At 38.0% G+C, this 27581-nt stretch overlaps 1 protein-coding gene and 1 long non-coding RNA gene across 12 annotated transcripts; both read right to left on the bottom strand.

Moving 5' to 3' along the window:
• Nucleotides 1–555: 555 nt before the first annotated feature.
• On the bottom strand, nt 556–8364 carry LOC108960745. Of its 2 annotated transcripts, XR_005553068.1 has the most exons (6): nt 8221–8364; nt 6973–7215; nt 5499–5592; nt 5030–5161; nt 1124–2022; nt 556–800 (listed from the first exon to the last, which is right to left on the bottom strand). It is a non-coding gene; the product is annotated as an uncharacterized LOC108960745 (long non-coding RNA). The 2 variants fall into 2 exon arrangements; XR_005553067.1 differs by lacking the exon at nt 556–800 and having other exon boundaries at nt 808–2022.
• A 1818-nt stretch (nt 8365–10182) lies between these two features.
• LOC104455267 lies at nt 10183–26697 on the bottom strand. Of its 10 annotated transcripts, none has more exons than XR_005553061.1 (13): nt 26282–26697; nt 25371–25602; nt 23905–23998; nt 23429–23559; nt 23310–23354; nt 18397–18591; nt 16470–16569; nt 15552–15697; nt 14974–15072; nt 14059–14204; nt 13482–13581; nt 11810–12270; nt 10183–10535 (listed from the first exon to the last, which is right to left on the bottom strand). XR_005553061.1 is itself a non-coding variant. In XM_039317193.1 (7 exons), exons 3-7 carry the CDS (start codon nt 24306–24308, stop codon nt 22849–22851), a joined length of 312 nt encoding a protein of 103 aa, XP_039173127.1. In that variant the 5' UTR covers nt 24309–24325; nt 25371–25602; nt 26282–26697; the 3' UTR covers nt 21704–22848. The 10 variants fall into 10 exon arrangements, 3 of the variants coding, with proteins under 3 accessions (XP_039173127.1, XP_039173128.1, XP_039173126.1); XR_005553060.1 differs by having other exon boundaries at nt 23429–23484; XR_005553064.1 differs by having other exon boundaries at nt 14974–15060; nt 23429–23484.
• Nucleotides 26698–27581: the final 884 nt, after the last annotated feature.

Genomic DNA, 27581 nt, shown 5'->3' with positions numbered 1-27581 from the left:
ATTAGTGTTTTCCATTGTGGATCCTTTATAACTATGCTTCCTGGACTTATATCCTTGGACTACATATAACTATCCTTGTGCGGTTATCTTTTGAGTTACAGCTTGTAACTGCGTCCGAGATTCTTGGCTTCACGGTGGAAACTCAGATGCATTTTTTCATCCATAAGCGGTTATAATCTTCAGGGTATCTTCTAGGCTTCTAGCTTGGCTTTTCTTCAATTTTTCTTACTACTGCAGTAGACCATATGTCATCATACATTGAAAACCATCCCGGTGTGCCACTCTTCATCAATGACCGCAACACAGGTGGCATCTATATCACATTGGCCACTCATCGATTCGTGATCATGTTACCTTTTTGCTCTACCGACAAGTTAACATCGGTACTTCACCGACCCATCATGACTTGAGTTATTTTTGGATGTAAATATATGCCCCTTTTAAAAGAATTAAAAAGGCATTTAATTGTTTTGAGTATACCGGAATATTTGAAGTCACCCCATTGAAGTCTGAGCAAAACGCCGGTTGCGCTGCTCCATTATTTTATTGATCTTCACCAGCTTGTTAAGGCACCATGCTGAGAAATGGAAATTCTGAGGGACGACCACAATGGCAATCTCCGACTGCTCAATCGCTTCGTTGATCGCTGGCCGGAACCATACACCTCCGTCCAGTGTAAAATCAACAAACGTTCTTATCCCTTCTCGCTCAAGAGCACTCTTGAGATAGCTCACAGTGTGGAAGCATGTCGTTCTGCTTGTAACAAATGAATGCGCCGTAAACCTTGGGAGGACGCTGACCTGCGCAGTGGGGGATGGGATTAAGAATTTGATAAAAAGACTAGTAGAAAAACAGAAACTGTGCGAAACCTTGTATTCTTGTAAAAGCCAAGATATGATAATTAAAATTTTTGTACTTTATCCTCAGCCAGGTCCCAATCAGATACACTTCCAAGTTCACAAACATATCCTAATCCAACAAACAGAAAAGAAATTGATAAGGAGGAAAAAGACCCTCGCAGACTGCCCAACTTATTCAACTTAATAAAACAATTCCCCATCGAATCAACCCAAAAGATGAGCTCGATGTTCATCAGAACACAGCCCATATTATTATCTTACACCTCATCAAAGATCTTCTCAAACAAGCCTCGATCTCGCTCCAACAACCATGCTGAGCGGTGTCTCCCTCTCTCTCCAAGTAAATTCGAACGAACCCCAGCTCCTCTAACCTGCAAATTCTCTACAAATTGGGTTGATACATCCGCATTAGTGGGTTTACTGTTCATTAAGGGTTAACTTGAAGCACATTGTGATTTTTTTTTCTTAATTTTATTCTAGAGTTAACTTGGAGGATATGACTTTCCAAACCAGATTGAGAGAGAGAGAAGAAATGGGGGTTAAAAAAAAAAATTGGTTAGCCAATTGTTTTTCTACCATGCAACTAATGGACTTGTTCCTAGAAACGCCTTTGTGAGTTCATTAAGGGTTAAACTGGAGCACAAGCCTGACCCAAATCCAAATGGTTTCACACTCTTTCTGTAGGATCACAAAGAGTCACTTTTCAAAAAAAAGGTTTCAGGGTAGATTTCCAAAATAACCTTTTGGCTTTTGCTCATAATGTTGAGACTATAGTATTCATTCAATCCATTGGTGATCATCCTCTTGGTATCTTTTTCAATGATATTTTAATGAAAAACTAAACAAGTTTGAGAACTTAACCATGCAATTGAGTTTGTGCCAGTAATGAGGGCATGATGACAATTCTCGCCTACGCCATGATATCTACATGCAAAACTGAATACACTCTGCTGTTTTCTGATCTTGGCAGGGAATGGGGGAAAATAAAAACTGATTTTCTTTCAAGTTATACATTTAACCAATGTGTTGTGCATCAATTAAGTGTTTCAAGTTAGAAGGCAAGAGGGACTTTGCAAATTACCATGAACCCCTACATCATCTGAAAGCCGAACTTCAGAATTGGGTTATAGTTTGAGAATATAGCAATAGATTGCAGAACAACCTATCCAGTAAAAGATTGCAGCATCAGAAAAGATCTCAAAAACAAATGAAGGGACACGTAAATATACATCAAGAGTACTGTAACCATTCTACAATTGCTTGGGATGGTTGCACGTATACATCACTACTTCTACCCTACTAGGATCTTTAGTATAAAATGGGCGCGCTGAATTTGAGAAGATCAATATAATGTAATGACATTGAGCAATTTCAACCTAAAAGGTAGCACTATGTGAAGCAAATTTAATTTGCTATCATCAGGAATGGACGCCACTACAGGAGAGTACTACAGTATGGAAAATTCCAACAGCAGTATCATACTAGAATTGGAAATAATGATAGCTTAGTGAATTCAATCTGACCAGAATGAATCATACTAGACCATGAACTGTCCATTAGAAGGAGAACAAGATTTGGCAACGATTAATCGGTCTCTTCAAGTATGACAGCAAGCATAAAGTAATTTCAGTCTAACCTCATTCAATGCGGCACCGTAAGAAGATCAATGAGATAAAGGTACAAAAGTTTGAATAAAGAAAAAGAAACTTCAATTGTTGTGTAGCTAGTTCTGGACATGAGACTTGATAGTTCACTCATTTCATATTTACCACCCTATGCCAGAATTCCAACACAATGCCTTGTTGTCTATTGGTTGCTATAAATTCAACTCCTTCTCAACTCATGCACAGGCAACATTTCCTTCTTCAATGTTTCAAATTTATTTAAAATTGGAAGATGAGGACAAGATCGATCCCATCACCACTGAGGGCACTATACCATGAATAGAGGGAAAATCTTTTGGAATCTAAGAAACAGATAATATTTGGCTTCTAGAGTGATTATCCATGATGATCTTATGCTATAGACGTAAAAAAATTCACACATGAGCATGTGTCATTTGAAACAAATGCAATGGAACAACATGAAATTATATTGTATACTAATTTCTTTTCCAACTAATGGTAAGTTCATAAAAAATAAGTATATTATCCAATTATAGAAGGACATGAACTTCTCGACTCCAAGCTTTAGGATTTGGTGAGAGGATGAAGCAACAGGGGAAATTAATTGTGGAACAACCTACTCGGTAAAAACTGCAGCCTTAGAAAATGATCTGAAAAACAAATGAAGGGAAACAAAATTATAAATCAAGAGTACTGTAACCATTCTAAAATTGCCTGGGATGGTTGCACATTGTTGGAAATGGTGATCCATTTTCTAGAATTTTCTAGAGTTGCTAAACTTCTAGAATTTCCTAGATGAAGTTTCTGGAAGAAAGAGAAAAATATAGAAGCACATATGTAGATCTCTCTAGAAGAAGAGAGGATAAACTACAATCTAGAACTCTCTAGATTAAGCCTAAGTGGACAACATTCGACACAAATCTAGAATATTGGTAGAGCACCCTATAAATAGGAAATAGGGGAAAGCATAGTAGCACAACAAATGTAAAGGTATGAGAGGTAAACCCTCCACCTTGTGTGTGAGGTGAACCCTCAGGTCAAGATCTCTATTGTACCTCCATCAAACTATTTTGTTCAACTAATGAAACTATTTTCCCCATGTCCAATATCCTTCAATTATCACCAACACTTCCAAAAAATTTTAACATGGTATCAGAGCTAGGCATATTTGGATGGTTATGGGCAATTGTCCTCACCATCCTCAACTAAAAAGGCCAGGCCCGGAGCTAGAGCCAAGAGAGCTAGAGCCGAAGCTAGAGCCAGAATCAAAGCCGGAGCTGGAGCCAGCGCCTACAAGAGCCAGAGCTAGAGCCCGAACTAACAATTACAACTAAGAGCATTTTGATGCCCCGAGACATATGGGACATCGTTGAAGAAAAGTCATGCATATTCAAAGGCAAGTGCAAGTGGTTCGACAAGAGAATGCAAGGGATCGTGGAACGAAGACAACACAAAAGGCATGGGACAAATTAGAAGAGAAATTTCAAGGTATGTTGGCAACTTTATGATACAATGTCCGAAGTATCATGAAAATGGATCAAGGGGGATTGTTGGAAATGGTGATCCATTTTCTAGAATTTCCTAGAGTTGCTAAACTAGAATTTAGAATTCCCTAGATGAAGTTTCTGGAAGAAAGAGGAAAATGTCCAGCAAGTAAGAGAAGTTCAGAAAAATCCAGCATGTAAGAGAAGCCCAGAAAAATGCAACATTGAAGAAAAGTCTAGAATGTACTTAGTTGATGGAAATGCCTATAAAAAGGCCATAACCCATTGATGTAATAGTGTGAGAGGTAAACCCACCACCTTGTGTGTGAGGTGAACCTTCCACCATGAGAGGTCATAGATCTCTACTGTACCTCCATCAAACTAGTTTGCTCAACTGATAAAACTACTTTCTCCCATATCTCATGTCTTATATCCTTCAATTAATCATATCTTGTCCCTTATCCATCATCTACAAAATATACCAAACACTTGCACACATCACTAACCAAAAACTATAACAAATACCAAAACCATGCGTTCGCGCGCACACATCCAAAAAATTTTTAACACACATATACATTGCTCTTTCTACTAAGATCTTTAGTATAATATGGGAACACTAACTTGGAGATAATCAATATGATGTAATGTCACTGAGCAATTTCAATTAAAAGGCAGTATTATGTGAAGCAAATTCAACATGCTATCATCAGGAATGGATGGTACTACGTGAGAGGACACATAGTATGGAAAATTTCAACGGCAATATCACAAATTTTACTTCTCTGATTAGGTGGAAATAATGCTAGGATAGTGAATATAATCTAACTAGAATCAATCGTGCTGGGACTTGAATTGTCCATTAGAAGGAGAATAAGATTTGGCTATGATGAACAGTCTCATCAAGTATGACAGAAAGCATAAAGTAACTTCCAGTCTTACCTCCTTCAACGCAGGTATAGTTTAACCAAGTTTAGTACCATTATCTATAAACAAAGATCTATCAGATGAAGGAACAAAACTTCTAATAAAGAAACTATATGATATTGAAATAACTGACCTTCACCATTGGCGAAACTACTACAGCACCAACATATGAAAGATTCTACCCAATATCTGAATCACACAAGTAAAACACCTCCAACGCTTGTGCATTGGTTGAAAGGTCAAAGACACTGGGAAGGCATGCCACCTTCACCCAAAAAAAAAAAAAGCACTTGTCATAGAAAGAGCATCCCTCCTATATTAAAGTAATGCCTGCTAGATACCCACCACATTCAGACTAAAATGCCATCTTTCTAGAAAGAAACTGTCGAAGGGTGCCCCTTGGGTTTTGTTGAGTTCAGATGATGTGCTTTGGAAACTATAAAAGTTCAAGTTTACAAATATATATTCTCGGGATACAAAAGATTTGTGTGATTCTAGTCATTCCATACTCCAAATACATTGAAATTACTGGGCAAATGATGTCCATATTTCTAGATAACGGCAGAAGGTAAGACACAAAAAATAGAAGGATTAGTCCTCACAATCTGATAACATTAGTGATTTCACATTCTTCCCGTTACTCTCAAGCTGGATAGAGAGGAAATACGCTGGGTAGGAGTTCTTTTGAGACTTAACCTGCATTTGGAGTTGAAAAGGAACAAGTTAGCATAAGTTCAACTGCCATATCACACGAGCTTATGCTATAGACATAAAGCAGTTCACACAAGAGTATGTGTCATTTGAAACAAACCCAATGGAACAAACAGGAAATTATAATGTCTAATAGTATCCTTTCCAACTAATGGTAAGTTTATAAAAAGCAAGTACATTATCCGATTATAAAAGGAGTATACTAAAGGTAACTTTTCGTGCATTCAAGAGCACATAACTCATAGGGAGGCACAGAAAGATTAACCTCATATCTGTGAGTGCTACATCTGTGCATTCCAAGCAACAACCAGCCTGGAAAATCAAAAGCATTACCTACTGCTTTTCCCATTTACTATCATAGAAGAATAAACCAAAGAAGCTAATGATATTTGAGGAAATCAATTGACATGTTATTAGCCAGTTGTGTCACTTTGAACTAGTTGCCGCGAGAGTTAATCTAAAAACGGCACAATAAACTCTTGAATACAATTGCTGAACCTTACTTATTCCCAACACTCTACACAAAAAATGCCCAAAATTCAACTGAGATTCAACAAGAAAGCAACCACGTCATGTGACATTGAGATGAACCATCAACCAAAAAACTGACAAACAATGAAAAATTTGCAGCGGACAGTCACAAAGGATAATCATTGTGTTGGAAATTGTGATCCATTTTTCACATTCTCTAGAATTCTCAAGAACTGGTCAACTAACATAATCTCAAAGAAAGTCTTAGGTGGTGGATAGCTTGAGGAAACCTTGAAAATAAGTCAAGAATGGGCACTTAACCATGAAGAAAGAAGACTCAAGAACATGGACAACATCTAGAACCAAGAAACTTCCAGCTAGAAATATGCTGTCTAAGTCAGTGCATGGGAAGAACAAGCCAAGTTGAAGAAGATTTCATAGTAAAAAAAAAAAGAAAAAAAAAAGTAAACTAAAACAAGTCATCTAAGGCCCAGCAAATGTCTAGCTGCCTAGGGTGGTGGCTAAGTTGGTTGTAATTGCCTATAAATAGGCTTGGAGTTCATCCATTTGGTGTGTGTGAGGTTTAGATCTCCACCGTGTGTGGGGGAGTAGAACTAAGTTTCTATGCCATGAAATAGTCCTTCATCACCAAAGCATCTTGTACTGCCCATTTCTATCAACCAGATAAACTATATCCCATGGCCTATGTCCTTGAACTATCCTACCTTATTCCCTTGTCCATCCTCTATCAAAGACATACTACACTTATACACTTGCACGCATTACTACCCAAAAACTATCATAGATATCAACACCATGCATTCCACACTCATCCAAATTTTCAACACATTGAAACCGTTAACAAGCAAGAAGAAACTCAAGTGAAGGTCTTACCTTGCCTTTTCTTCTCAATTTAGAAATGTCCCAGATATGCTAATTGTCAATTCAGTGCTACAAGCAGCCATCATTGTACTTCTTTTGGCAGAAACACCTGGTGGTTGCGAAGACCGAAACACCCACCAAGATATGGGTTTCCTAAGCTTAACAAAGCAAGTTGATTTAAGAGCTGATGCCATACTAGTGTTCTGGATATTGGCTTCAAAAAGCTTATGCCACCGCTTCCATCCTATTAATGAACTAACAAAAGAAGAAACATGTAAAATACTTAATATCAAATAATAGCAGTTTTCCAAACAAAATGACTAATAGAAACAGCATGTTGCCATCTCTGAAAGATAACATCACAGATGTAATCACTAGTCACTGCATATCTCAGTACAATGTAAAATCCAGCTAATACTCATGGCTCACAAGTGATTGCCAAAAGGAAACAGAAGCAATGAGTAGCTTTAACTGATAGTACAATAGGTTTTGAAGAGCATAACATATGCAGCCACCACTAGCGGATCAAACTGTTTCATGATCAATTCTTTGTGTTCGGCAAAGGGAAATTAAATGAGAGAACGCCTTCCTTACCAAAATGGGGAAGAAGAAAAGAAAAGAGAATGGATGCTGAATTTCTCAAATCATTCAATGACCCAATTTTTCATCGCTTGCTGGACTGGATAAGTTATGATACCATAAGGCATCAAGAAGTTTCTCATTTAATCCAATATCACAAAAGAAGAAGGTCATCTAACCATGATAACTACAATTATCATACTGACAGCAAACTAAGAAGCAAATGTTACCGTAAAACATAATGATATGCAAGACAAGAGGGAGACACATAATCTGAAAAGAAAAAGAGAAATCATCCAATTTGGCAAACAAATCATCACATTGAAGCAACTTAGACCTCCAAGAAAACGCAATTCAGTGTCTTGGAAGTTCATGATCTAATTCACGCCATCTTAACATTGAAAAGGCACTAACAGAATCAACAGCACTCTGTAACTCAAATTCAATCCACCGTTCTCCGACCAGCCAGAGCGAGACGACTGGAAAATGGACTGGTAAATGAAACGCTTAACAAGAAAAACACTCGCGGACGCCGGTCACTCAGACCGGGTATCAGCCATTGAACTCCGCAGCAAAGGATCCGAGAAAACGCGGCGGAAAAGGGAGAAAAAAAAAAAAAAAGAAGAAGAAGGGCCGTCGCCGTCGCCGTCGCCGTCGCCGTCGCCGGCAAGCCGCCGTTACCTGCGACGGAGATGGTGGGCGGGGCCTCGCGCTCGGCGGCGATGATGGCGGTCCATCGGAGATGGGAGAAGCCGAAGGGACCCGGGGATTACAGTGCTAGGGTTTCGAAGTGCGCATCACGATCTGGAGGAAGTGATGTTGAAAGAAGTGACGGATTTCGAAAAAGGAGAAAGAAAAAGAAAGAAGTGACGGGGGACATTCTCATAAATCATTACAGCGTCATCATTGGCTCTATTATTATTACTATACTTTCCAAGTTAATCCAAAGTTAATTTATCTCTCCACATAATTAAATTAAAGTAAAATAACGTTGAGACCTGCTATTTGAGTTTATCTTACCCTTAATGTGTTAGATTCAAATTTCTTTGAATAAATTCGAATGATCTAAATTGTATTTCTGAAACTATTTTTGAGATTTTAATCCGACCATCAATTTAATATGCATGGCCCATGCAAATGCAGGTTACCAAGACTCCTAATGCTGATTAGAGAATAGAATTAAAGAGACTCTAGAAAATTAGACAGTTGCTAGAATTTGATATTATTGAAGGGTTATGTGATGAGGGAAAATTGTTTCTATGAAATTTAATCCTAAATTTTATAAGCGTGTTAACCAAATATCATCACGACTATTAGTTATTTGAGTCTTTGCAACGAAGACCACAAGATCAATAGCAAAGATGCGCTTGATGAAATGAAACTCGCAATTCATCTAGTATTCCACTATTCTCCTAAGATAGTAGAGAGAGAAAGCTGAATCCGTTACCGCGCCGTCTTTTAGCGTGTGCTCGAATTGATTCGTTCAGTCCTGCTCTCCCGTTCCCGTGCCCATTGGCATTTTCTTTTTGAACGTCTTCACAAAGAAACGAAAGGGAAAAAAAAAAAAAAAAAGAAACGAAAGACTCTGCAAGACCACTATTGTCAAAATTCAAAATGTAGGAGCTCCGTTGCCATCACCACAACTTACGGATTAAAAGTAGTCCACCCAAAAATAAATAAATAAATAAAATTGTCGTACAATCACCATTAAATAAAAAGCTTGTAAGAATTCGGTTAACTGTCTCTTCATGAAAAGTATTTAATTGTTTAGTGTTTAATGGGAAATGGGTCCCTTACGTAAGTCGCTTGATCTTTTGTCGATATGACGTTGGCGCGTACATAGTGCTACTGCTCACCGAAGAATTCCTGCTAATTAGGATTTTAAAGACTCGGCTGTGCGAATCTCCTGTTCTTGGCCAATTCTCCTCTCCTCACTTTTTCCCCAGTCCTCAAGTCGAATTTGGTGCAATATGCTTTCAACCCAATGTCTTGTCATTTCGGGAGACACAAGTTCGAATTTGGTCTTACGCGAGTTCTCGAGGTGGCACCGTCACAATTCTTAAAGCACGTATGATAAAATTTCTTGAACAAAATTGAGAATCAATTTCTATTTCAAACATTAAGTTAAAATTTTTAACTTATGATTTCTTCTTCAAATCTATTTCTGGAATATAAATCTGTTCTAGAAATAAAAAAAAAAATCAAATTGTGTTAACAAACAGATTTACTCCAAACATATTTCGAAAACCCGTTCCGAAAAACAGAGAAACGGAGAAATAGAAAAGTAAAAATTTTATAATGCGCACCCATAGATTTTAGGATTTGTGTCCAGGAGCTAGGGTTTTCATTGTGGACGGTCCCCGTCCAATTCATTTGCGCAATTTGAGCGAGGGCAATAAACAGTTGGTCGTACTTTCATACTCGGGATGGAAGCAGATTTGATGAGTGATGAGACCTCTGAAAGCGAAGAGGAAAGTAGGACTGGCTCTAGGAAGCGGAGGGTCTCTGAAGAAAATGCGGATGATCCCAAGTGGATAGCTTGTGACTGCATAATAGTTCAGTTCTTGACATGACAAAATCCTCCTATGAGAAAAGACGTAAATGAGAAAGTCTGACTCATTGATTACATAAAATGCCACATGCTAACAAATTGCAACTTTTATCTAAATATAATGACAATTTCATTGATTTATATAGTCATCTCTGTCGAGGTCGCGTCAGCCATGGGTGACTACACGTCACCTTGGGAGAGGGATAGAAGAAGGGGTCAGGGTTGAAATATAAAGTCATTACAAAAAATGGTACGCGATATGCTAAATGCTATAACTACTGCCAGAGTTTATTTATCGGCCTATCGTTTTTCTGAGATCCCAGTCTTCTACCTGAGAAGAGACGAACCCAGCTGGACGGGAAGCAACGATCACACCGAACGGTCCAGCTTGGCTGAGATTTTCTCCGCAAAGTCCTTGATCACTTCAGCTTCGGTTTTATTCATACTGTAAGCACCAAAAGGCATGTCCGATCATTAGTGCTAGTCGACAGAAGAAAATGGAAAATATCAAGAGGGTCTAAATTTTTCAAACTAGTGTTCAAAGTTATTTAAGATAAGAAGAAAAGATATATAGGTTTCGTCTCCATGTATGAATAAGGGTTGCAACGTAACATGTTTTGACTATGATCCCACACTCGAATTCGTATCACCTCTTCACCGATCTGGTGCTGGCACGGGCACATGTCCATTTTCACCTTTTCTCTGCTGCACGAGATGATAACTACACAATCCCTTCAGAAATTCTCTCTCTCTCTCTCTCGCGACCTCCCTCCCGACTGAAACTTAAAGTTTGGCCATCATGTTCAACTCAAGAGCATTGATATTAGTACTCTCCCTAGAAACATAAACATAATTACCCCACTAATCACACGTTCCAACGGGAAACGTTGCTCATCATAGGAGATATAATTGAACCGTCCACTAATAGCTCAAGTTTACAAGGTATAACCATCATAATAGATGCATATATTACGGGCGACTGACCAAACAGAACTTCAAGGTGTAGAGATGTGGAATGACATCAAAGTGCACATTAATTTGATCAAAAGTTTTTACCTTTCTTAAGACCAGAAAATTTAATGACTCTCCAATTCGTCTCTCTACCTTTGAACAACAAATATAAAATTCTAAAAAAACATTTAATCTAATAAAGATGAATTATGGCTCGAATACCATTAATGCAAGCAAACTATTGATGACTCATAAGTACATATCGAAACAAACACATAGATTTCCAAGAGTAAGGTTTAGACAAAGCAATGTCCACTTTATTGATGTTTTCAATTGTAGAAGCACGAAAACATAATCAACTCCTAATGTGGTAGGTGGTGTATTCAAGTCTATATCTTATAGAACTTCAGAAAGTATTAGATTGATGGAGAATCACTTAATAAATTGGCCTAGAGTAAGAACCAATATCCTAGTTTTATTTATAATGCTTTCTACCAAGAGAGACTTTGTATCGCCAACTTGAATTAGTAGACTAGAGATGCTAGAGTGTGGCAAATGACCACAATATGTTGCCTCGTGCAGATATACCATCGTCTAAGTAAACAGATTCCACATTTCCAGTTACTAATTCCTACTGACCAGAGCAGGTGGCCATTAAAAGTACGTTTTGTGTTCTCATGCACAAACTTTCTCCAGAAATCTCCCCCAAAAAAAAAAAGGTACGCTTAAAAGAAGACGGAGCTCAGAAAGGAAAGGATTTATTAGCACCTGGTACTAAAGGACCATCCCTTGATAAAGCCCAGTGTTCGCAAAGCACCTCTCCACTTCTGGAACAGGTGGGGATTATCCTGCTAGAAACCCTTTTTCACCTTGGCCAATATTCTCCACAAAATGTCTGGGCTGCTCACGCAGCTCTTTCGCATTCACGCCCCAGAAAATGGGCAACACAATAAGACCCCACTTCTTTTGGCATTCAAGGATCTTCACCAGCTCGTTGAGGCACCATGGTGAGGAATGGAAATTTTGGGAGACGACCACGACCGCGATCTCTGACCGCTTGATCACTTCGTTAAATGCTAGCCGGAAGTCTACCCCTCCTTCTAGTGCAAAATCAACGAACGTTTTTATCTTCCTCAGATCAAGAGCATCCTTGAGATGGCTCACAGGGTGGAGTGTGTCATCCTGCTTGTAACTAATGAATACATCGTAAGCCCTAGGAGGACGCTGACCTGCACATTGGGGAATACATTGTTTGAGATCAGAAGAGAGGTAGGGAGGAGGGGATTGAAAAATATGATAAAAGGCTTATCAAAAATAGAAACTTTCTTATATTTTACACCCAAAAACAAAAAACTGTGCTAAACCTTGTGTTTAGGTAAAAACAAGAAATGATAATAAAAAATTTTGTTCTTCATCCTCAGCCACGTCCCAATCACATGCATTTCACATTAAAAAACATATCATAATCCAACAAACGGTGAAGAAATTGATAAGAAGGAAAAAGACCCTCGCTCAGATTGCCAGACTGACTTAATAATAAAATATCCCATTGACACCACCAAAAACATGAGTTCTACGTTCATCGAACAAATCCCATAATGTTATATAACACCTCATCAAAAATCTCTCAAACAAGCCTTGATCTTGCTCCAACAACCATGCTGAGTGGTGTCTCTCTCTCCCTCCCTGTGAATCCAAACAACCCCCAGTTCCTCTAATATTCAAATTCTCTATAAATTGTGTTAATACGAACGCATTAGTGGGTTCACTGTTCATTAAGGGCTAACTTGGAGCACATTGTAACGAATTTTTACAGTTCTTTAATTACTTTTCAGGGTTAATTTGGAGGATTTCATTTTCCAAGGCAGATTGAAAGAGAAAAGAAATGGGTGCTCAAAAAAATAATCGGTTAACCAATTGTTTTTCTACCATGCAACTGATGGACTTGCCGCTAGAAACGCCTTCGTGAGTTCATTAAGGGTTCACTTGGAGCACAAGCATGACCCAAAGCCAGATGGTTTCTCACACCTTATGTAGGGCCACAGAATAATTTTTGGTAAAAACGTGTTCCACGATAGAAATCCAAAAAAAAATTTTGGCTTTTGCTCATAATGTTGAGACTATAGTATTCGTCCATCCATTAGTGATCACCCCTACGATATCTTTTTCAATAATATTTTTATGAAAAACTAAACCAAATAAGTTTAAGAACTTAACAATGCAATCACGCATGTGCCAGAAGTGAGGGCATTATGACAGTGCTTGCCTACACCATGATATCTACATGCAAAACTGAACACACTCAACTGATTTCTCATCTTGGCAAGGAAGAGGGAAAAAATATAAACTGATTTTCTTTGAAGTTACTACATCTAACCAAGGTGTTGTACGTCAATGCAAGTGTTTCAAGGCAGAAGAAAGAGGTAAACTTGCAATTTACCATGAACCCCTGCATTATTTATAATGGACATGACTTCCTCAACGCCATGCTTCAGAGGTCAGTTACACTTCGAGAATAAAGCCAGACATTGCGAAACAACCTATTCAGTAAAAACTGCAGCATCAGAAAATGATCTGAAAAATGAATGAAGGGAGATGAAAATAAAAATCAAGACTACCATAACCCTTCTACAATTGCCTGGGATGGTTGCACATAGACATCACTACCTCTAAACTACTATGATCATTAGTATAAAATGAGAGCACTGAATTTAAGAAGAACAATATGATATAATGTTACTGAGCAATTTCAACCTGAAAGGTAGCATTATGTAAAGCAAATTTAACTTGCTATCATCAGGAATGGACGGCACTACATGACAGTATGGAAAATTTCAAAGCTGTATCACAAATTAAATGTTGCTGGTTAGGAAATAATGCTGGGTTAGTAAATATAATCTGACAAGAATCAATCATACTGGACCTTGAACTGTCCATTAGAAGGAGAATAAGATTTGGCAATTATTAACCAGTCTCATCAAGTATGACAGAAAGCATAAAGAAACTTTCAGTCTTACCTCTTTTAACATGGATATGATTGCATCCTCAGAAAAAATCTTCTCAAACAAGCTTCAATCTCGCTCCAACAACCATGCCGAGTGGAGTCTCCCTCTCTCTCCCTGTGAATCCGAACAACCCCCAGTTCCTCTAATATTCAAATTCTCTACAGATTGGGTTGATACAAACACATTAGTGGGTTCACCGTTCATGAAGGGTTAACTTAGAGCACATGGTAATGACTTTCCCAGTTTTTAAGTTCTTTTTCAAAGTTAACTTGGAGGATATGACTTTCCAAGGCAGATTGAAAGAGAGAAGAAGTGGAGGTTCAAAAACAATAATCGGTTAACCAATTGTTTTTCTACCATGCAACTAATGGACTTGCTGCTAGAAATGCCTTCGTAACTTCATTAAGGGCTAACTTGCATCACAACACTGACCCAAAGCCAGATGGTTTCTCACACTTTCTGTAGGGTCACTTTTGGTAAAAATATGTTTCATGATAGATTTCCAAAAATGACCTTTTGGCTTTTGCTCATAATGTTGTGACTATAGTATTCAGCCAATCCATTGGTGATCATCCCCTTGATAGCTATTTCAATAATATTTTGATGAAAGGCTTAACTAAATAAGTTTAAGAACTTAACCATGCAATTGATCACGTGCCGGAAATGAGGGTATTATGACAGTGCTTGCCTACAACATGATATCTACATGCAAAACTGAGCACACTCAACTGATTTCTCATCTTGGCAAGGAAGGCACCATGATATCTACATGCAAAACTGAACACACTCTTAACTGATTTCTCATCTTGGCAAGGCAGGGGGAAAAATATAACCTGATTTTCTTTCGAGTTACTACATCTAACCAAAGTGTCGTGCATCAATGCAAGTGTTTGAAGCCAGAAGAAAGAGGTAAAACTTGCGATTTACCATGAACCCCTGCTTCACTTATAATGGACATGACCTCCTCAACACAATGCTTCAGATGTGGTTATGCTTTGATAATAAAGCCAGAGACTGCAAAACAACCTACTTAGAAAAAACACCAGCATAAGAAAATGAGCTTAAAAAGGAATGAAGGGAAACAAAAATATAAATCAAGACAACAGTAACCCTTCTACAATTGCCTGGGATGGTTGTACATAGACATAACTTACCTCTAAACTACTATGATCTTTAGTAGAAAATGGGAGCACTGAATTTCAGAAGAACAATATGATGTAATGTTACTGAGCAATTTCAACAGAAAAGGTAGCATAATGTAAAGCAAATTTAACTTGCCACCATCAGGAATGGATGGCACTACGTGACAGTATGGAAAATTTCAGAAGCAGTATCACAAATTCAATTTCTCTGATTAGGAAATAATGCTGGGTTAGTAAATATAATCTGACTAGAGTCAATCATACTGGACCGTGAACTGTCCATTAGAAGGAAAATAAGATTTGGCAACCATTAATCAGTCTCATCAAGTATGACAGAAAGCATAGAGTAACTTCCAGTCTTACCTCTTTTAACATGGATATAATTGCATCCTCAGAAAATATCTTCTCAAACGAGCCTCGATCTTTCTCCAACAACCATGCTGAGTGGTGCCTCCCTCGCTCTCCCTGTGAATCCGAACAACCCCCAGTTCCTCTAATATTCAAATTCTCTGCATATTGGGTTGATACAAACACATTAGTGGGTTCACCGTTCATGAAGGGTTAACTTAGAGCACATTGTAATGACTTTTCCAGTTTTTAAGTTCTTTTTCAAAGTTAACTTGGATAATATGACTTTCCAAGGCAGATCGAAAGAGAGAAGAAGTGGAGGTTCAAAAACAATAATCAATTAACCAATTGTTTTTCTACCATGCAACTAATGGACTTGCTGCTAGAAATGCCTTGCTAACTTCATTAAGGGCTAACTTGCATCACAACCCTGACCCAAAGCCAGATGGTTTCTCACACTTTCTGTAGGGTCACTTTTGGTAAAAATACGTTTCATGATAGATTTCCAAAATGACCTTCTGGCTTTTTGCTCATAATGTTGTGACTATAGATAGTATTCAGCCAATCCATTGGTGATCATTCCCTCGATAGCTATTTCAATAATATTTTAATGAAAGGCTTAACTAAATGAATTTAAGAACTTAAACATGCAATCGATCATGTGCCAGAAATGAGGGCATTATGACAGTGCTTGCCTACGACATGATATCTACATGCAAAACTGAACACACTCAACTGATTTCTCATCTTGGCAAGGAAGGCACCATGATATCTACATGCAAAACTGAGCACACTCTTAACTGATTTCTCATCTTGGCAAGGCAGGGGGAAAAATATAACCTGATTTTCTCTTGAGTTACTACATCTAACCAAAGTGTCGTACGTCAATGCAAGTGTTTGAAGCCAGAAGAAAGCGGTAAACTTGCGATTTACCATAAACCCCTGCTTCATTTATAATGGACATGACCTCCTCAACACAACGCTTCAGATGTGGGTTATGCTGTGATAATAAAGCCAGAGACTGCAAAACAACCTATTTAGAAAAAACACCAGCATCAGAAAATGATCTTAAAAAGGAATGAAGGGAAACGAAAAATATAAATCAAGACTACTGTAACCCTGCTACAATTGCCTGGGATGGTATTACATAGACATCACTACCTCTAAACTACTATGATCTTTATTATAAAATGGGAGCACTGAATTTAAGAAGAACAATATGATATTATGTTACTGAGCAATTTCAACCTAAAAGGTAGCATCATGTAAAGCAAATTTAAGGGCTGGAGAACGTGCTTGAGGATCAGAATATGGAAAACCCAGATCAAATTTTGCTGAACACCATAACTCAAGTAACTTCGAGGCTTGTGCAGTGGTTGAAAAGTCAGATTGAATACTGTTGACAGGAACTAATGCCACCTTCTCAAAAACGAAAGAACATATTTGTAATGGAAAGAGCATCCTTCCTATATTGAAATAATGCCTGCTAGATCCTCATGACATTCGGACTCAAAATGCCATCTTTTTAGAAACAAAATGTCAACAGGTGCCCCCCAGGACTTGTTGAGTTCGGATAACGTGCTTTGGAAACTATAAAAGTTGAAGTTTACAATTCAATGTTCTGGTAATATATGAGATTGGTGTGATTCTACTCATTCTGTACTCCAAATGCAAAAAGTTTCCAGGCAAATGATGTTATTTCCAGACAACAAAAGAAAGTAAGACACAAAAACTAAAGGATTAGTCCTCACGATCTGATAACATTAGTGATTTCACAATCTTCCAGGTACTTTCAAGCTGGTTAGGAGAGGAAATAGGTTGAGCAGGAATTCTTTTATGACTTGAACTGCATCTTGGAGCGAAAAGGGAACAAGTTCGCATAAGTGATTCTACTGTTGTGGAGCTTGCTCTGGGCATGAGACTTGATGGTTCAATAATTTCATATTTACCATCCTATGCCAGAATTCCAACAAAATGCCTTGTTGTCTATTGTTGCTATAATGTCAACTCCTCCAAGTAGAAGATTGGCCAACTCATGCAGAGGCTGAGCATTATATTTCCTTCTTCAATGTTTCAAACTTAGTTAAACTCCGGTAATGAGGAAGAAATCGATCCCATCACCACCGAAGGTACTATACCATGAGAAGAGGGAAAAAATTTTGGAGTCTAAGAAAGAGATAAAATTTGGCTCCTAGAGTGATTATCCCTGATGATCTTATGCTATAGACATAAAGTGGTTCACACACAAGCATGCATCATTTGAGACAGACCCAATGGAACAACATGAGATTCTAATATGTATTAATTTCTTTTCCAAATGATGGTAAGTTAATAAAATTAAGTACATTATCCAGTAATAAAAGGAGTATACTAAACATAACTTGTCGTGTATTAAAGAGCACATAATCAGGGAGGAACAGAATGATTGACCTCATATCCGTAAGCAAAAACATTTCATCCCAAGTGATGACCAGCCAGGAAAATCAAAAGCATTATAAACTGCTTTTCCCATTTATTATCAGAGAAGAAAACCAAAGTAGCTAATGATATTCTAGGAAATCAATTGACAAAGTTAATTAGCCAGTTGCACTAGTTTGAACTAGTTGCAAGGACGGTTAATCTAGAAAAGGCACAACAATCTCCTAAATACAATCGCTCAACCTTACTTACTCCAACACTGTGCACAAAAATGCTCAAAAGTTCAGCCGAGGTTCAACAAGAAAGCAACCATGTCATGTCACATTGACATGAACCATCAGCCAAAAAACCAACAAATAACGAAAAATTAGCAGCAGACAGTCAAAAAGGATCATCATTGAAACCGTTAACAAGAAAGAAGAAACTCAAATGAATTTCTTACCACCATGCCTTATTTCCTCGATACAGTGCTATGAACAGTCCTTGTCGTATTTCTTTTGGTAGAGACAACTTCTAGTTGCCGCGAAGACTGAGAAGCACGACAAAATTCGGGTTTCCTAAGCTGACCACACCAAGTTGATGTGAGAGGTGATGCCATAACCAGCATTCTGAATATGCTGATTCCTCCACTTCAACCCTATTAGTAAATTAATGAAAGAAGAAACAAGTGAAACACTTCATATCCAATAATAGTAGTTTTCCATACAAAATTACCGATAGAAATAGCATGGTGCCATCTCTAGAAGACAACATCACAGTTATAATCATTAGTCACAGCACATCTCAGTACAATGAACTCTGTACAGTCCAGCTAATACTTGCGGCTCACAAGTGATTGCTAAGAGGAAACTGAAGAATGAGTAGCTTTAACTGTTAGTACCATAGGGTTTAATAAGCATAACATACCCAGCCGCCACTTGCCAATCAAGCTGTTTCATGATTGTTACTTTGTGATCGGCAAAGGGAATTAAATGACAGAATGCTTTCCTCATTAAAATGGGGAAAAGAGAGTCAATGCTGCAAATTTCTCAACTCATTTGATGACCCGATCATTCATTGCTTGCATTTTGGACTGGATAAGTTATGATATTATGAGGAATCAAGAAGCTTCTCATATTAGACATTAAACCGATACCACAAAAAGATCATGTAATGATGATGACTATAATTAGAATGCCAAACAATCCCCCTTCCCCAACCCCCAACCAAAGGTTCAGATATCGCTGAGGGAAAAAACTTACAAGCAAATGTTACCGCAAAATAAAATGACACAAAATTTGAAAGGGAAAAAAGAAAAAACCAATCATCTAATCTGGCAAATAAGGCTGCGCATGGTAACCTTCCCTAGCCCAAGAATTTCTATTCTTTTGTTCCTCGAAACAAAAAAAGAATAGAAACCCGTTTGATGATGGCACATTATTTTTTTGTTCCCGGGAATGGTTTTGGAACAGAGAAACGAGAAGTAAAAAGTTACTTCTCCTTCCCGGCCAAGAATTCCCAGGAACAAAAATAAGAAACAAATTGGGCTAAACCTAATTTCACTTTCACAATCTTCCATTTTCGACTAAACAAATTGGGCTAAACAAATTGAACAAAAAGAAAAAACCAATCATCACAGTGAGGCGACTTTGTCCTCCGAGCAAACACGCAGCAGCGTCTGGCAAGTTTAAGATCTAATTAACGCAAGCTCAACATTGCAAAGGAACTAACAGAATCAACAACATTCTGGTATTCAAATTCACTCCACTCCACCGTTCTCCGACCAGCCGAAGACCAATTGGTAAATGAAACGGTTTACACAGAACACTTGCAGACACCGTCACACAGACCCGGGTATCAGCCATTGAGTCGGCAGCTAGGTTACGAGAGAACGCGGCGGAAAGGACAGAGAAAGGGCTGTCGCCGGCGAGTCCCCGCTACCTGCGACGGAGATAGTGGCCGGGCCTTGTGCTCGACGGGGATGATGGCAGTCCTTCGGAGATGGAAGAAGGCGAAGGGACTAGTGGTTTCAGTTCTCGGGCTTCCAACACTGCTTCCCATCGTATCGCCATAGACAGAGTCACAAGCTGCTGCTGCTGCTCGTCTGTATTCTCGAAATGGAGTATCTATCCTTTTATGGTCAAGTAGTGTTTGCGTCAATATGGAAATTTTTTTTTTTTTGGGGGACGTAAAATAAGGCCATGTCAAGAAAATTAAACACAACTCACGAGAGGCTCAGCCCAAACCTATTGAAACTAAGCCAGGCCCAATTATTCTTTTATTTCCCTTCACCCACCCCCACCCCCTCTCCCCTCTCCCCCTCGCCTCCCTTTCCTTCTTCTTATTGTCGATTTCTTACTCTTTTCCTCCCATCCCGTCTCCTTTTACTGCCCAGGTAGCTTTTAACACTCATTGGTTCCTGAACACCAAAGCTTCAACAACGGCATATCCATTTATTAAACATCTATCAACATTCATTCATTCATTCATTCCTCAAAACTATGCTGCGATTTGCTTATCATCAAGCCGCCATCAAGATTATTAACTACTACCATTAATCACAGACTTCAACCATTCTCCATTCGTTGAACAATTCACTCGCCTACAATTGGATCACTACGGAAATGGTCGATGCACGGGTTAGGGGGACTAATCGATGCAAACACCTCAGGGAACCATCACTCTAGGGATCGAGACGAGTCATTGCCTCGCCATTGACCACCGACGAACATCACAAGGACATGTGCATGAACACATAGAACAAAACACAAGGAAAGTCAGTGTTACTTCCGATCATACATCCGAACCTCAGGAAACAAGACCGACATGGGTGAATTGAAATTGCCAATCGTGATTTGAACATGTTAATTCGGTCAATGTTTTCCAATTTTAAAATCCATTTCCACAGGGTTACTTAACCAAAGTTGTCCTTGGGAATCTTTTCATTTAGCTACACGTCGATTTGCTCAGTACTAGGTTAACTAAACTAAAGTCAACATATGCTGTAGTTAAAGTCCAATTAACCATGGTTAAGAAGCATATAGACAGGAAAAAGAGGCCGACGAGTTGATTGTGTGATTAAGAGATTAGAGTGGAATATGAGAAATCCCATATTTAAATCATAGTTTTTCTCATTCAGAGTACCCTTCGAGGCTTAGGCCACCTTCATCGTCTACCGAGTGGACTTAGGCAATGCATATGAACAGAACAGTTTGTGTATATCAATGGAGATTAGTCAAGTCGGAAGGTTTATACATCTAGTTATTATATTTTGTCAATCGATCAACAAGAAATAGAAAAATGAACAATTTTCATGTTTGGTCTAATGAGGTTTTTACACTTTTAAGTGCACTTGTGTCAAGGTAGATTTCCAAAATAACCTTTTGGCTTTTGCTCAGAATGTTGAGACTATAGTATTCATCCAATCCATTGGTGATCATCCTCTTGGGAGCTTTTTCAATGGTATTTTAATGAAAAACTAAACAAGTTTGAGAACTTAACCATGCAATCGAGTTTGTGCCAGTAATGAGGGCATGATGACAATTCCCGCCTACGCCATGATATCTACATGCAAAACTGAATACACTCTGCTTTTTTCTTATCTTGGCAGGGAATGGGGAAAAATAAAAACTGATATTCTTTCACGTTATACATCTAACCAATGTGTTGTGCATCAATTAAGTGTTTCAAGTTAGATGGCAAGAGGGACTTTGCAAATTACCATGAACCCCTACGTCATCTGAAAGCCGAACTTCAGAATTAGGTTATAGTTTGAGAATATAGCAATCGATTGCAGAACAACCTATCTAGTAAAAGATTGCAGCATCAGAAAAGATCTCAAAAACAAATGAAGGGACACGTAAATATCCATCAAGAGTACTGTAACCATTCTACAATTGCCTGGGATGGTTGCACGTACACATCACTACCTCTACCCTACTAGGATCTTTAGTATAAAATGGGAGCACTGAATTTGAGAAGATCAATATAATGTAATGTCATTGAGCAATTTCAACCTAAAAGGTAGCACTATGTGAAGCAAATTTGACTTGCTATCATCAGGAATGGACGCCACTACAGGAGAGGACCACAGTATGGAAAATTCCAACAGCAGTATCACAACTTAAATTTCTCTGAATTGGAAATAATGATAGCTTAGTAAATTCAATCTGACCAGAATGAATCATACTAGACCTTGAACTGTCCATTAGAAGGAGAATAAGATTTGGCAACGATTAATCGGTCTCTTCCAGTATGACAGCAAGCATAAAGTAATTTCAGTCTAACCTCATTCAATGCGGCACCATAAGAAGATCAAAGAGATAAAGGAACAAAAGTTTGAATAAAGAAACTTCAACTGTTGTGTAGCTAGTTCTGGACATGAGACTTGATTGTTCACTCATTTCATATTTACCATCCTATACCAGAATTCCAACACAATGCCTTGGTGTCTATTGGTTGCTATAAATTCAACTCCTTCTCAACTCATGCACAGGCAGAGCATTACATTTCCTTCTTCAATGTTTCAAATTTATTTAAAATTGGATGATGAGGACAAGATCGATCCCATCACCACTGAGGGTACTATACCATGAATAGAGGGAAAATCTTTTGGAATCTAAGAAACAGATAATATTTGGCTTCTAGAGTGATTATCCATGATGATCTTATGCTATAGACATAAAACAGTTCACACACGAGCATGTGTCATTTGAAACAAATGCAATGGAACAACATGAAATTATATTGTATACTAATTTCTTTTCCGACTAATGGTAAGTTCATAAAAAAAAAGTATATTATCCAATTATAGAAGGACATGAACTTCTCAACTCCAAGCTTTAGGATTTGGTGAGAGGATGAAGCAACAGGGAAAATTAATCGTGGAACAACCTACTCAGTAAAAACTGCAACCTCAGAAAATGATCTGAAAAACAAATGAAGGGAAACAAAATTATAAATCAAGAGTAATGTAACCATTCTAAAATTGCCTGGGATGGTTTCACATATACATCGCTCTTTCTACTAAGATCTTTAGTATAATATGGGAACACTGACTTAGAGATGATCAATATGATGTAATGTCACTGAGCAATTTCAATTAAAAGGCAGTATTATGTGAAGCAAATTCAACATGCTATCATCAGGAATGGATGGTACTACGTGAGAGGACACATAGTATGGAAAATTTCAACGGCAGTATCACAAATTTTACTTCTCTGATTAGGAGGAAATAATGCTAGGATAGTGAATATAATCTAACTAGAATCAATCATACTGGGACTTGAATTGTCCATTAGAAGGAGAATAAGATTTGGCTATGATGAACACTCTCATCAAGTATGACAGAAAGCATAAAGTAACTTCCAGTCTTACCTCCTTCAACGCAGGTATAGTTTGACCAAGTTTAGTACCCATTATCTATAAACAAAGATCTATCAGATGAAGGAACAAAACTTCTAATAAAGAAACTATATGATATTGAAATAACTGACCTTCACAATTGGCGAAACTACTATGGCACCAACATATGAAATATTCCACCCAATATCTGAATCACATAAGTAAAACACCTTCAATGCTTGTGCGTTGGTTGAAAGGTCAAAGACACTGGAAGGCATGCCACCTTCGCCCCAAAAAAAAAAAAAAAAAAAAACATTTGTCATGGAAAGAGCATCCCTCCTATATTAAAGTAATGCCTGCTAGATACCCACCACATTCAGACTAAAATGTCATCTTTTTAGAAAGAAACTGTCGAAGAGTGCCCCCTGGGTTTTGTTGAGTTCAGATGATGTGCTTTGGAAACTATAAAAGTTCAAGTTTACAGATATATATTCTTGGGATACAAAAGATTTGTGTGATTCTAGTCATTCCATACTCCAAACACATTGAAATTACCGGGCAAATGATGTCCATATTTCTAGATAACAGCAGAAAGTAAGACATAAAAAATAGAAGGATTAGTCCTCACAATCTGATAACATTAGTGATTTCACATTCTTCCTGTTACTCTCAAGCTGGATAGAGAGGAAATACGCTGGGTAGGAGTTCTTTTGAGACTTGACCTGCATTTGGAGTCGAAAAGGAACAAGTTAGCATAAGTTCAACTGCCATATCACACGAGCTTATGCTATAGACATAAAGCAGTTCACACAAGAGTATGTGTCATTTGAAATAAACCCAATGGAACAAACAGGAAATTATAATGTCTAATAGTTTCCTTTCCAACTAATGGTAAGTTTATAAAAAGCAAGTACATTATCCAATTATAAAAGGAGTATACTAAAGTTAACTTTTCATGCATTCAAGAGCACATAACTCATAGGGAGGCACAGAAAGATTCACCTCATATCTGTGAGCGCTACATCTGCGCATTCCAAGCGACAACCAGCCTAGAAAATCAAAAGCATTACCTACTGCTTTTCCCATTTACTATCATAGAAGAATAAACCGAAGAAGCTAATGATATATGAGGAAATCGATCAACATGTTAATTAGCCAGTTGCGTCACTTTGAACTAGTTGCCGTGAGAGTTAATCTAAAAACGGCACAATAATCTCTTGAATACAATTGCTGAACCTTACTTATTCCAAACACTCTGCACAAAAATGCCCAAAATTCAACTGAGATTCAACAAGAAAGCAACCACGTGACATTGAGATGAATCATCAACCAAAAACTGACAAACGATGAAAAATTTGCAGCAAACAGTCACAAAGGATAATCATTGTGTTGGAAATTGTGATCCATTTTCCACATTCTCTAGAATTCTCAAGAACTGGTCAACTAACATAATCTCAAAGAAAGTCTTAGGTGGTGGATAGCTTGAGGAAACCTTGAAAATAAGTCAAGAATGGGCACTTAACCATGAAGAAAGAAGAGTCAAGAACATGGACAACATCTAGAACCAAGAAACTTCCAGCTAGAAATATGCTGTCTAAGTCAGTGCAAGGGAAGAACAAGCCAAGTTGAAGAAGATTTCATAGTCAAAAGAAAAAAAAAAGTCAACTAAAACAAGTCATCTAAGGGCCAGCAAATGTCTAGCTGTCTGGGGTGGTGGCTAAGTTGGTTGTAATTGCCTATAAATAGGCTTGGAGTTCATCCATTTGGTGTGTGTGAGGTTTAGATCTCCACCGTGTGTGGGGGTGTACAACTAAGATAGTTTCTATGCCATGAAATAGTCCTTCATCACCAGAACATCTTGTACTGCCCATTTCCATCAACCAAATAAACTTATATCCCATGGCCTATATCCTTGAACTATCCTACCTTATTCCCTTGTCCATCCTCTATCAAAGACATACTACACATATACACTTGCATTCATTACTACCCAAAAACTATCATCAATATCAACACCATGCTTCCGCACTCATCCAAATTTTCAACACATTGAAACTGTTAACAAGCAAGAAGAAACTCAAATAAAGTTCTTACCTTGCCTTTTTTCCTTGATTTAGCAAATGTCTGAGGTATGCTAATTGTCAATTCAGCGCTACAAGAACCATCATTGTACTTCTTTTGGCAGAAACACCTGGTAGTTGTGAAGACTGAAACACACACCAAGATATGGGTTCCCTAAGCTTGACAAAGCAAGTTGATTTAAGAGCTGATGCCATACTAGCATTCTGGATATTGGCTTCAAAACGCTTATGCCACCACTTCAATCCTATTAATGAATTAACAAAAGAAGAAACAAGTAAAATACTGAATATCAAATAATAGCAGTTTTCCAAACAAAATGACCAATAGAAACAGCATGTCGCCATCTCTCAAGGATAACATCACAGATATAATCACTAGTCACTGCATATCTCAGAACTATGTAAAATCCAACTAATACTCGTGGCTCAATAGTGATTGCTAAAGGGAAATTGAAGCAATGAGTAGCTTTAACTGATGGTACAACAGGGTTTGATGAGCATAACATATGCAGCTACCGCTAGCTGATCAAACTGTTTCTTGATTAAAACTTTGTGTTCGGCGAAGGGAAATTAAATGAGAGAACGCCTTCCTCACTAAAAGTGGGAAAAGAAGAAGAAAAGAAGAGAGAATCGATGCTGAATTTGTCAAATCATTCGATGACCCAATTTTTCATTGCTCACTGGACTGGATAAGTAATGATACCATAAGGAATCAAGAAGTTTCTCATTTAGTCCAATACCAAAAAAGAAGAATGTTATCTAACCACGATGACTACAATTATCATACTGACAGCAAACTAAGAAGCATATGTTACCGTAAAACATAATGATATGCAGGACAAGAGGAGAGACACATAATCTGAAAAGAAAAAAGAGAAATCATCCAATTTGGCAAACAAATCGTCACATCGAAGCAACTTAGACCTCCAAGCAAACGCAATTCAGAGTCTTGGAAGTTCACGCCATCTGAACATTGAAAAGGCACTAACAGGATCAACAGCATTCTGGAACTCAAATTCATTCCACCATGCTCCGCAGCAAGAAAACACTCGCAGATGCCGGTCACTTGGACCGGGTATCAGCCATTGAACTCCGCAGCAAAGGATACAAGAAAACGCGGCGGAAAAGGGCAAAAAAGAATGGCCGTCCCCGTCGCCGTCGCCGTCGCCGGCGAGCCGCCGTCCCCTGCGACGGAGATGGTGGGCCGGACCTGGTGCTCGGCGGCGATGATGGCGGTCCGTCGGAGATTGGAGAAGGCGAAGGTACCCATCGGTGCTAGGGTTTTTGGAAATGCGGAATTTCTATTTGGTGATCGAAAGCTACTTGGCTGGATCGAAGCCTATTTGGGCGAAATGATGTACGAAAGAAGTGGCGGGCTCCAAAAAAGGAAAAAAGGAAAAGAAAGAAGTGATGGGGGACATTGTCATGAATCATTGTTGATGGGGGCACATTGTCATGAGTCATTGCAGCGTCATCATTGGACTCTATTATTATTCCTATAATTTCCAAGTTAATCCAAAGTTAATTTATCTCTCCACATAATTGGATTATATTAAAGCAATGTCGAGACCCGCCATTTGAGTTTATCGTACTCTTGACGCGTTAAATTCAAATTTCTCAAAATAAATTCAAGTGACCTAAATCATATTTTTAAAATAAAAAATAATTCATTATTTTTGAGATTTTAATCCAGACATCCATTTAAAGTTCCGCCAAAAGGGGATAAAACCCAAACTTGCGGAAACTTTATAATTAGAATAAAAAAAAATTCTGAAACTAGGCTTGGTACTTAATTTTTCTTTTTTTATCTTCTTTATCTATTTGTAAGGGCAAAACAATTATGTAGATCTTGATAATTTTTTTCAACAATTAGTCTTTAGGATCTCCTTATTTCATTTAACAAAGAAAACTTAAATAAATTTTCAACTTTCAAACTTCTGCCTAAAATCTGACCAAAAAAGAAAACTTATGCATACAAAATTATCAGAAAATACCCATACGAGCTAAAAAAAAAATAACAGGTAATGTCAAACAACAAACAAGATTGTAGTTTAAAATGCCAATAGATTATCGTAATTACTCAATAAATCTCTCGAAAATAGATTCCATATAAGTGATTCTTCTTACCCCCACACTAATTTAAGTCTATTTCCTTAAATGACTCATTTTTCTTTTCTTCCATTACTATATCCTTCATATTTTGGCAAACATACAAGGGCGTATT

Source organism: Eucalyptus grandis, chromosome 7 (assembly GCF_016545825.1).
Source record: "Eucalyptus grandis isolate ANBG69807.140 chromosome 7, ASM1654582v1, whole genome shotgun sequence".
In the NCBI taxonomy this organism is placed as follows: domain Eukaryota; kingdom Viridiplantae; phylum Streptophyta; class Magnoliopsida; order Myrtales; family Myrtaceae; genus Eucalyptus; species Eucalyptus grandis.
Note: the sequence above shows the minus strand (reverse complement) of the source record. Positions and strands in the feature narration are given on the sequence as shown.

Excerpts from the sequence above, each read along its gene's own strand:
- LOC104455267 (XM_039317192.1), bottom strand. The coding sequence starts at position 24,308 with ATGCGCAGATGTAGCGCTCACAGATATGAG. Across the intron at positions 23,999-24,278 it reads GTAGCGCTCACAGATATGAG|GTCAAGTCTCAAAAGAACTC; the intron begins GTGAATCTTTCT and ends CTCCAAATGCAG. Across the intron at positions 23,560-23,904 it reads ATCACTAATGTTATCAGATT|GTGGCATGCCTTCCAGTGTC; the intron begins GTGAGGACTAAT and ends TTTGGGGCGAAG.